This window comes from Oryzias melastigma, linkage group LG23, assembly GCF_002922805.2.
Source record: "Oryzias melastigma strain HK-1 linkage group LG23, ASM292280v2, whole genome shotgun sequence".
In the NCBI taxonomy this organism is placed as follows: Eukaryota; Metazoa; Chordata; class Actinopteri; order Beloniformes; family Adrianichthyidae; genus Oryzias; species Oryzias melastigma.
In genome coordinates this window covers 21,258,877-21,269,220 of record NC_050534.1, presented here as the reverse complement: position 1 = coordinate 21,269,220, position 10,344 = coordinate 21,258,877, and the positions used below count along the sequence as shown (strand labels likewise).

At 40.5% G+C, this 10,344-nt stretch overlaps 1 protein-coding gene and 1 long non-coding RNA gene across 3 annotated transcripts; one reads left to right on the top strand and one right to left on the bottom strand.

The window, feature by feature from the left end:
• Nucleotides 1-505: 505 nt before the first annotated feature.
• LOC112157155 (proteoglycan 4) lies at nucleotides 506-9,421 on the top strand. Of its 2 annotated transcripts, XM_024289741.2 has the most exons (4): nucleotides 506-885; nucleotides 2,002-2,213; nucleotides 5,308-5,581; nucleotides 5,690-9,421. In XM_024289741.2, exons 2-4 carry the CDS (start codon nucleotides 2,136-2,138, stop codon nucleotides 7,402-7,404), a joined length of 2,067 nt encoding a protein of 688 aa, XP_024145509.1. In that variant the 5' UTR covers nucleotides 506-885; nucleotides 2,002-2,135; the 3' UTR covers nucleotides 7,405-9,421. The 2 variants fall into 2 exon arrangements, with proteins under 2 accessions (XP_024145509.1, XP_024145517.1); XM_024289749.2 differs by lacking the exon at nucleotides 506-885 and having other exon boundaries at nucleotides 1,995-2,213.
• LOC118598083 lies at nucleotides 2,112-5,314 on the bottom strand. The gene is made up of 3 exons (XR_004947180.1): nucleotides 3,986-5,314; nucleotides 3,715-3,870; nucleotides 2,112-2,244 (listed from the first exon to the last, which is right to left on the bottom strand). It is a non-coding gene; the product is annotated as an uncharacterized LOC118598083 (long non-coding RNA).
• Nucleotides 9,422-10,344: the final 923 nt, after the last annotated feature.

Sequence of the window (10,344 nt, the reverse complement as noted above, 5' to 3'; positions counted from 1 at the left end):
GTGTGTTATTCAATTAGTTTAAAAAAAGACTTGTATTTTGGGGAAACATTTTACTTTTTTTTTTGAAGATTTAACCTTTTTCACTTGTTTACAGGTAAACAAACACCTGCATATCTGACAATAACACACTACCGCCAGCAGATGGCGCGCGAAACAAATAAATGATCAACATCGACCGAAGGTTTCTAGAGTTCACCTTTTATGCTAAACTATATCAACTGATCAATTGATTTTATTGTGAAATTGTTGCAAACCTTTTTTACTCTGAAAGATCGAAATAACACAAAATTGAGACGAAACTTCCATTTTAGAGTTTTTCCACCAAACTTTTAACCATAAATCTCATTATAATTGTGATATAATTAATTTCCTAAGATGTTGGAACACATATTTTAATTTATTTTTCAAATTCTACTTTTAAGAGAGTAGTTTATATGCTTTCAGCCTTTAGGGAGGAACTTGGACCATCCATGCAGGGGATAATTACACACTGGATGATCATTCTTCATGTTTTCTAGTTTGGACTGTCAGTGTTTTTAAACAGCGACGCTTTATTTTTAAATCAAAGCAAGAGAAAGCTCTGATTCCTGTCCGTGATTAATCAGGTAGAAACTTCTCAAAACAATAACAAAAGTAGTAAATAATAAAAGTAATATCTTTTCAGTGTGTCACCGCCGTGCCTCCTAACACCTCATCATTCTGAATGAACCTACACGCGCACGGTCGCACCCTACAATGGGCGGAGTTTGGAGTTTTTATTGGAAGTGCGCGCGGCTGCGGAGGCGCATTTTACGCACGGAGTTCCACGGAGGCGCACGGCATGAGGCCGACCGGAGCTTGACGCAGCTGCGGCTGCGTGACGATGACCGATGTGCGCAGCTGTAGGTGAGTTTCCCTCTGAGGAGAGACGTTTGTGTAGGAGAATTCTGCTGCGTAAAAGTTGGAAAACTCCGATTGGTTAATTTGTGGAAAATTGTAACTAAAACAATTCAGAATTTTATGTACAAAAGTCCTTTTGGGTGAAATAAAAACTATTAGATGTTTTTATTTTACACTTGGACGTTGATTAAACGTTGTTGCAACTTGATGTATTACTATTAAAGAATAATTTATCATTTGAGTTTTCTTTTAAGCATTTAATTTTTCTCTTTTATACCAATCAGATTGTTTGCTTTGAAAACATTTTTCAGGGCAAAAAACAACAAAAATCTTTGGACTACTGGTATTATAAAAATATAAAATACAGGAACTTGTTCAAAATCAACAAAAGGAGGAGTTTAAAATCCTAACAGATTTAAGATGAAACTTGAAAACTTTGTTCTGCTTAGTTAGATGTTTGGATAAACGATCTGTTTCCGGCGAGTTAGATGAATCTGGTAGCACCTCGGAGTTGTTTCCGGTCTCCTCGTGGAGGAAGCTCCTCCAGGAATGTGGTTGAGGAGGCCGCCGGTTTCGGTGTTCTGTTCTGGAGGAACCGGCCCTGCAGGTGGGATGCTGAACGTCAGAGCAGCAGCAGCTGGGCTGAGCGTTTCCACGGCCTGCTGAGAGGAAAACGCTGCCCGTTCCACTGACTCATTTAGGAATAAACGTTTTGCTGAACACCAAACAAAAATGACTCCTGAGTATTTTGAGATTTTTTTTAATTTTCAAAAGATTTAAATGTTAAATTTGTGAATCATTTTACAGCAAACATGCAGTTTCTGATGTTCAAGTGACATTTAATTAAAAAGAAAACAGCTTCAAGTCAAATTTTATTTAATTTTTTGTTATAAAGATGTTTAATTCTAATCAATAAATACATTTTTGACAAAGCCGTTTTGTAAAACCTCTTTCAGATGAGTTTGGTTTCTATTCATCTAATAAGACCTAAAACTGGAGCTGATAAAAACCTTTTGTCTCCTCTGGCGTGGATTCAATCCTCTGATCGGCACAGGAGGATCATCTTCGTCTCTCCGTGACCTCGTTTCTCCTAAACTTGATGAACATCTCGTGTGTCTCCAGGTTGTCTCGGACAGAAAGATTCCTCATTTCTTCTAAACCAGTCGGTCATGATTCTGGTTTCCTCGTGAGGTCAGCGTCGCCGGCTCTTCCATGTGAAGTCTAAACGCCAGCTGGCCTTTGACCCCCACCTGAACATGGACGTCCGTCTGCACGGAAACTCCCAGTTTCACCACAGAGTCAACGGTGGAGCCCGTCGCAGCTCCAGATCAGAAGTAAGTTTTGGAAACCGTCCGAATGGAAACCCTTTAAACAGGAAAGTCCAATAAACGACACTAAACTGCTGCAGGAAGAAGATAAATCAGATGTTTTTAACATACAGTTAAATCTCTGTTGGACCAAAAATACAATGATTTTTTTTATAAATTAATCAAATCAAAAGCTAGTTTGTTTGTTTACATTTTAAAGGACCTTGAAAAAAAACAGAATCTGAATTTTTAGCTGATATTTTGAGGTTAATCTAAACATATTTTCTTTGCACACAGCAAAAAAATGTAAAAACATGAAAATATAACTTAAATATAACAGATTATTTCAGTAACACTAACCTAGCAACCGCATTTAACTATAAAATACAGTGTTTATTCATGCTAGCTCTCACTAGCTATCGTTAGCTAGCTTCTAAGGCTAATTTTCTCCATACTTTATTGTATTAAAATCTGTATTTATCAGATATTTAGATTATTTTACTGAAATTAAATTTTTAAGTAAAAAAATGTTTAATTCAAGTTAGTAGTGAGAGGATGTTTTTGTATCTTAACGATTAGCCTAGCATACAGGCTATAGATTGGCTTGTTTTTGGTGAGAAAGTATTTACTTTTACGTTCTTGAGCAAAAACGATCTATAAACTTGTTTATTTCCTGCAAAACAACAAATCCTACAATTAAGGGAAATAAAATTTTGAACTTTTGAACATTTAAAGTGAAAATATTACAGCCAAAACTACCATTAGCACTAGCATTTAGCACTCTAAGTCTGCAATAATCAGATTTTTTTGACTATTTTTTTTCTGAATTTAATTTCTAAGTTATAAAAAAAGTTAAATTAAAACTAAAAGTTAAAGCCAGTTGATTTAGCTTAATGATTAGCCTAGCATACAGGCTGGAGATTAGCTTGTTTTTGTTTTTCAAAAACGATCTGTAAACTTGTTTCTTTTCTTCAAAACTACAAATCCTACAATTAGGGAAACATTATTTAGAACTTTTGAACATTTGAAGTGAAAATATTTAACTTAAAGCTATCATTAGCATTTTCTACTTATTTCTAGTTGTCCACAGTTTTTGGCCAAAATGTAACTTTTATTCATAACTTTTTTCCAGAACGTCACAGAACAATTCTTCTAACTAGAAAAACTGCCTTTCTAACTAATCGTTTCTCTTTTTGAATAATATATATGATGATAAATGGCAGTACATCTGCTGGATATTTATAAAACTATGGCTAATCTGCCATCGGTCGCTAACAAACGGCTGAGCCAATCATCTTGTCATTTGTCAGGATTTCATTTCCCGTCCAGTTCTGTACAATTCTCCTCTCAAACATGCACAATAAGGTGATTTAGTTGCTATCAAACTAGTTCTTTGTGTTTTTACCCCCATTTTCTGGAAGACAGTAAACTCCCTCAACCTATCAGATAACTCAGGTGGAGTGTTGACTTTCCCACAATGCAACCAGTCATCAAAGATCCTGAGAAATCCTAAGCTTAGCAACTTAACCTCTTGGGAATGACGATCAGCGCTCCACAGCCAAACCGGTCGAGCCGCAGTCTTCAGACTCCTGAGCGTCTTCTCAACAATAGAGCTCCGTGACTTCAGCTGAAACCAGCGGCTCAGGAGGCGTCATCTGACATCAGGTGCAGCTGCTGCAGGTGTCTGCGTGTGCATGTGTAGGGAGCAAAACAAAACACTCAGCAACCTCAGTGTGGGGAGTTTTCACAGGGATGATGTCAGCTGTTTGCCATGTCAACCACAGGCTGAAGGTCATTACCTTCACTTGACTCCAGTAAGGCCTGTGATTAAAGGTCTCCAAACACTCTGGAAAGAATTTGCAGATACTTTTAAAAAGTGATAGCAAACAACGACTTGATTAAGATCTCTGTCAACGTTTGATAAAAAAAGTCTGTTGTAAAAACTCAGATTTAGAAATGTGGTGAAATAATAAAACATTTGTGGTTTAGAACATGGCGTTCTCATCACAGAAGAGGAAATAAGATCCTTGGATTATTATTCAACTTATTGTTGCTAAACATCAGAAGCTCCACTGCCATCCTGCAGTCTGGATTATGTATGTTGTTGGTGGATAAACCTCGACATGCTGGTGTGGAGGTGAAGCGGAATGTTGGGACAACAAACTTCTGTTAGATCCTGAAGCTACGTTCACACGGCAACACACGTTCAAGCAACCACTTCTGGTGAAAATCTACGTTGATGCACGTTTTGACAAGTAGCTACAGTTTCTACAACCATTTTCAGGCTCTATGTGCAAAACATGCGTTGAAAGTTACATTTTGACCCATCAAGGACTCTGATGTGATACCCAGCCACTGCCAGCAAGGTCAAGGGTCCCCCATATGGCTTGAAAGTGGGAAAGAAATGTGGGCCCCAATTGGGTTTGTCCACAGTTTCCATGGTGGTGCCATCTGTGTTTGCCCACATTGGCTCAACTGCCCAGGGACTGGAAGTCTGGGCATCAACCCTGCTAGCTCTGCTGGCCCCTGGGCAAGAACCCTGCTAGCTCTGTCAGCTCGTGGGCGGTGACCCTGCTAGCTTTGTTAGCCCTTGGGTGGCAGCGCTCGCCACGCTGTCGACCAGCCTACTGAGTGCCCACTTAAGCCAATGTGGGCAAACACAGGTGGAACCACCATGGAAACTGCAGACAAATCCACTTGTGGCACACATTTTCTTCCCCCTTTTAAACCATAAGGAGCCCACTTGGCCTTGCTGGCTGGGTAGGGAGGTACAGATTGGGTTCCTTTCTAATTCACAGAAGGACCAAATATTAGAAAATTGTTCACAAAGGAGAAATTAATATTTTCAGTTTGTGCCCGTCCGGAGTTCTATGACGCCACGTCTTTCATGAAAAGGAATAGAGTCAGATTCGCACCACTTTGACATTTCACATCTTTCAACTGTAGATGATGGACATGCGCCAGTAAACAGTAGCAAGAGCAAAAGAAGAAGAACCCCTCGATGCTTGTTCAGTGTGAACACTCTGCTTTCACAAGCGTACTTTTGTACACGCCTCACGTAGCTCCAGGATCTCTCCGCAAGTCTAGAGATTGATCTTTTGTCCTGTGTTGGTTCTTACAGAAGGATGATACTCTGAAATACTTGAGCCCCGAGGAGAAGGAGACCCTCCAGTTCTTTGAGCAGACCATTGAGTCTTTGGATGACAGTCTGGAGGACCAGGAGAACCGGAGGTCCGGACAGATAAAGCACCAAGAGAACAGCCACACGCCCATCTGTGTAGTCGATGGACACTCGATTCCCAACCCTTCTCCTCACCAGGACATCATCGACCTGGTTCACCCCGAGCCGGATCTGATGCCTCACAAAGAGACCCTCTTCAACCCCAACAACCCAGGTAGAGTACAGCTTTGATCCTTTGATACAGAATCTCTTGACAACTTGAAACAAGTTTTTTGCTAAAACAGCTTCAAAGATTTTTAAGTTTTGTCCTTGTTTCTCACAGATTTTCAGCGCATGATACCCCCTCCCGAAAGTCATTTTGAAGTAAAGCCCAGGCACGAAAGCATGGCTTTAGAGTACAGCCTTCCCGCCCCAAACACCCCACCAGACGGCCAGTTTGCCTACCACCCCCCCGGCTCTGTCCCCACCCCTGTCCTGATTGCACAGAAGTTAGCCGAGAACCAGGGTGGTGGAACAACAAACTTTCATCCGTCTACATTCCTTCGTCGTCTAAGTCTGGAGACAGAAAAACCACTGGTGGAAAACTCAGATCATTCATCAAGATACGGTCCTCCAACTTCTACCAAACCCTCTCACCTACCTGCCAACATCAGCATGATGCTCGGCGGCAAAGAGCACCCGAAGCCGTCCGGGTCCGATGAGAACATTTACAACAGACAAGAGCCGATCCACGCCAGCCCGTCGGTAACTCCTCCCTTCTCACCTTCAGAACATCATCGGCAAAGTACGGAGCAGAAAGTTCGAAAAGCTCCCACTCGCAGCATTTCCTTCAAGGATCCCACACCAGACAAGTCCAGAAGGGAGGCCCTATCCAAGCTGGGACTGACGAGAAATCGAGCCATGTCCGGAGGAAAATCCGTGGAAAACAAGCTTCACATTAAACCAATGGAACCCCTGAAAGTCACAGCCCCCAGCACCAAAACTGCAGACACTAGTGTCCCACAAACTACACCCAACAACCTCCCAGAACCTGCTAAGACAACACCAAACTACACCGATGCGGACAGAAAACCAGAAACCCTGCCGACACATCTCCACAGAATCCATGACACGAGAAGCGCCTACTTGACCCCATCGTCTCCCTCCATCGCCCAAACCAGACCCAATCCAGCTCCAGTGGAAAACAAGCTTCACATTAAACCAATGGAACCCCTGAAAGTCACAGCCCCCAACACCAAAACTGTAGACACTAGTGTCCCACAAACAACACCCAGCAACCTCCCAGAACCTGCTAGGACAACGCCTAATTACACCAATGTGGACAGAAAATCAGAAACCTTGCCGACACATCTCCACAGAATCCATGACACGAGGGGCGCCCACCTAACCCCATCGTCTCCCTCCGTCACCCAAAACAGACCCAGTCCAGCCCCGGTGGAAAACACCACCCCCCATAGCCCTCCTTCAGAGATCACCTCTCTGTCCTTCAATCACTTCGGAGGGAAATCCATCGTGGTTCACCCCACTGCTCCATCCCGGAATGACCCCTCCACCTCTCCAATCACCAGTGAACCAAAAATCCCCCTGCCTGTGCTCTCCAACCCCCCTGAGGCCAACCTCTACGGAGGGAAGACAAAAGTCATGAATCCTGTGTCCACAAACAGGACTGACCTTCCCGACATCCTCAGCCCCCTCTTCCCCCAGAATCCACCCGCCCCTGCCAGACCGGAGCCGGCAGCTGCTGAGCTCAACAGGTATGGGGGCAAGAGTCTAACCATCAACCCCGCCGCCGGCGGGAACCGCTCTACGGTCAGCCCAGCCAGGAGCGTCAAAGGTCCGCCCCCGACTCCAGCTCCGAGACCTGCCCGGCAGTCTTACCACGGCCCTCTTAGTCCCCCAAAACCAGCACCAACCGAACGGCGGAGATCCAACTCCATGTTCCGCCCGCAGGGCATCACCGTGCAGTTTTCTGGACGGGGGCCGATGAACGACTCCCGCAGGGAGGCGCTGCGGAAACTGGGACTGCTGAAGACCTGATGGACTTTCCCAAAGCAGTCCACCTCCTGAGCTAGAATCAGCCGGCTGATGGGAGCCACAGAACAAGATTCCTGTTTTTTTTTTTGGAGGTTGAGGTGTGGTGGACTAGCTCTCACAGAGGAATGGACCCAGGAACCTCGCTGGACCAGCCCAGCCGGTTGTCCCCGTCTGGATGCAAAACCTTCAGACGGCAAAAAAACTGTTGACATTTTTGTCTGACAGGAACCTGGAGAACTGCTTTGTGATACTAAGACTCTGAATACCTCTGGACAAAGATTCAAGCGACATTTTGTCACGAACGGGATGATCACTTCGATTGTAAATAGTTTTTTTATTTTTTTGGTTATGGGAAAAGGGAAAGTTTGAACTTATTCTGTGTGATGCCCCAGTGCTTCGTCCTCCTTTCAAGCACACATCCCCTTCTATTAACCCGTAAGCTAACAGATAAAGTTTGATATTTGGGGGAAATTGTCATATCATATAGTTAGCATTTAGGTGTTGCAAATCTGCACTGCCTTCCCCGAGAGGGTTAATAAGCTACATCTCTTTTTTAAACTTGTTTCATTACAGTTGATCCAGAATATAAAAAAAAAACAGAGTGATCATCCTGTCTAGAGAATCCCAGCAGCTCAGCTAGAGATGAATCTCTTCCTAAATGATCTACACATCAGTTTTAGGGATTATTATTATTAAAAATAGAACAACTAGAACTAAGTAGGACTGGGTATCATCATTAACTTCCAGAATCAATTTATTTGATTCACAATTGTTTTTATTCGATTCAATTTTGATTTTTCTACATAATTTCACAAATTTAAACATCCGCTTTTAATCCTGTTTTTTCAAGAGTTTTCTATCCTTTCCCGCCATGTTTGTGTCTGATCGATGAGGTTTTTGCGAGAGAAGGGTAACGTCACCAGAAAAATATTATTTTTTTTGTTAGAGAGGAAAATGGATTAAGATCCATCTTTAGTTTTATGGATCGATTCTTTCCTTGAAATAAGTCATGTTCAATCAGAGTTTTAGAGCAAAGGCTCATGGGAAAACGGGAGGCCATAGTGTAATGTCATAAGAAGCTCACATCAGAAGCTACAATGTTATAGAACAGTCGTATCAGTTGTTAAAAAGCTGGAAAGGAATTCATTCATTTATGGTGAAATTCCACCAAAAATATGTTTTACTTAAAAATCTTGATATTTATTTAAAAGGATCAAAGCTGTGGCCCTCAACACAGTTTTATAGGGAGTTTTTATTTAATGTTTAGCAATAAATCTTAAAGCTTGAAACAAAAAAAACAAAAAAAGCCAAAAAGTGGGGACGTGTTTTCATGTCTTTTGGGATGGACTCTGCTGCAGGGAACACATTTTCTTTTCATTTACCTAAAAAAAGTGTGATTTTATGTGTCAGTCCTTTGTATAAATGTAAAAGCAGCGTCCATAAAAGCAGAAACATCAGATCTGAGGAGCAGCTGGAGGATATTTTTACTCCGTGGACCTTCTCCCACTCCCAGCCCACAGACGGTTTGTGGTCGGGACAGCAGACGGAGCTTCCAGCTGCTTTTTAGGGAGGTCAGAAATCTGCCGTCAAACCACACCATCCAGAAATGCATTCTGGGTAACATTTCTTTGCTGTCTTGTTGTGACTCCGGCCTCTGTAGCTCACCTACAGAAACTTTTGAAGGATTGAACTTTTGTTTACAGACTCCGGTTCTTTGTAGTTCGTCTACAAATATTCTGAAGGATCTCCACTCTTGGAGAGGAAATGTATAAATCTGAAAGAAACCTTTAGTGTGCGGTGAACGGGGAAGACGCTGGTTAACTTTCACACTACTGACATGTTTGTCGTAAACTATATTTACTCCTTTTTGTCGCTCATTAAACCTGTAAATCTAACAGTCTTTGTTTGTCTTTGATGTTTTATTCTTGGATTTTAAAGCAGATTTCCTAAACGGTTTAAGGAGCAAATGAAGCTAGAACATTTGAATAATGACAAATAATTAAATTGTTCATTTATAACATTTTTTTGTCATCATATGTTCAGGATTTGTCAATCATTTGACACTGGAGATGTTTATTTACTGGAATTAGTGATGAGCAATTTGGAAAAAATCTGTATATCCCGATATAAAATATTATTATTTCACAATAACAATATATATCACGATATAGGTTATTTAATATCACAATAAAGATATACGTATATCACAATATACCACAATGAACTATATGTTGAGTTATTTTCTGAAATTCTTTTTACAAAATTCATTACTTACTTTTGTCTATCTTTACATTTTAAGTAACTGAATCGTCACAAATGAGAAACATTTTTTCAAAGTACACAACAGTTTCAAATTTCTCAGACGGAAAATCAATTTTTGCACAAAAAATCAGAAAAAGAACCAAGCAAATAAAAACAACAGAAGAAAAATTGGACGATAAACCATTTTCTATTATCATATCAGCACTAACTGGAATTAATCAGTTTTGGCTCAAAAATGAAAAATATTTTAAATTAAATGAGATTTTTTTTCACATTTTCACTTAAAAAAAACTGTTTTGTTTGATTACAACAGAAATACTTTCACATATCTAGTAATTAACAGACACAACTTTTAAAAGATAATTACAATTTTCTATTAAATTAATATTTTTTAAGCACAATTCAGTATTTTATTAGAATTTTGAGGAAAGAAATTAGCATTTTGTGCCAATAAACTACTATTTTGTGCAATCAAAGTATTTTAATATCTTCAGTTTAATAGAACAAACTGTATTTTTGATGTCATATTTATAGGAATGAAATCAAAGAAAAGAAAAATGTCACTCATAAAACTAATTTAAGACATAAGAAACAAATACAAAATCTGTTTTTGCTTAAAAACTGATACAGATTTGGCTTTAAAATAAAATCCATTGATGCCTTAAAACTTTCTTAAACCAA

Coding starts and splice junctions, on each gene's coding strand:
- LOC112157155 (XM_024289741.2), top strand. CDS start 2,136: ATGGACGTCCGTCTGCACGGAAACTCCCAGTTTCACCACAGAGTCAAC. Junction 2,214..5,307: donor GTCGCAGCTCCAGATCAGAA/GTAAGTTTTGGA, acceptor TGGTTCTTACAG/AAGGATGATACTCTGAAATA. Junction 5,582..5,689: donor CTTCAACCCCAACAACCCAG/GTAGAGTACAGC, acceptor TGTTTCTCACAG/ATTTTCAGCGCATGATACCC.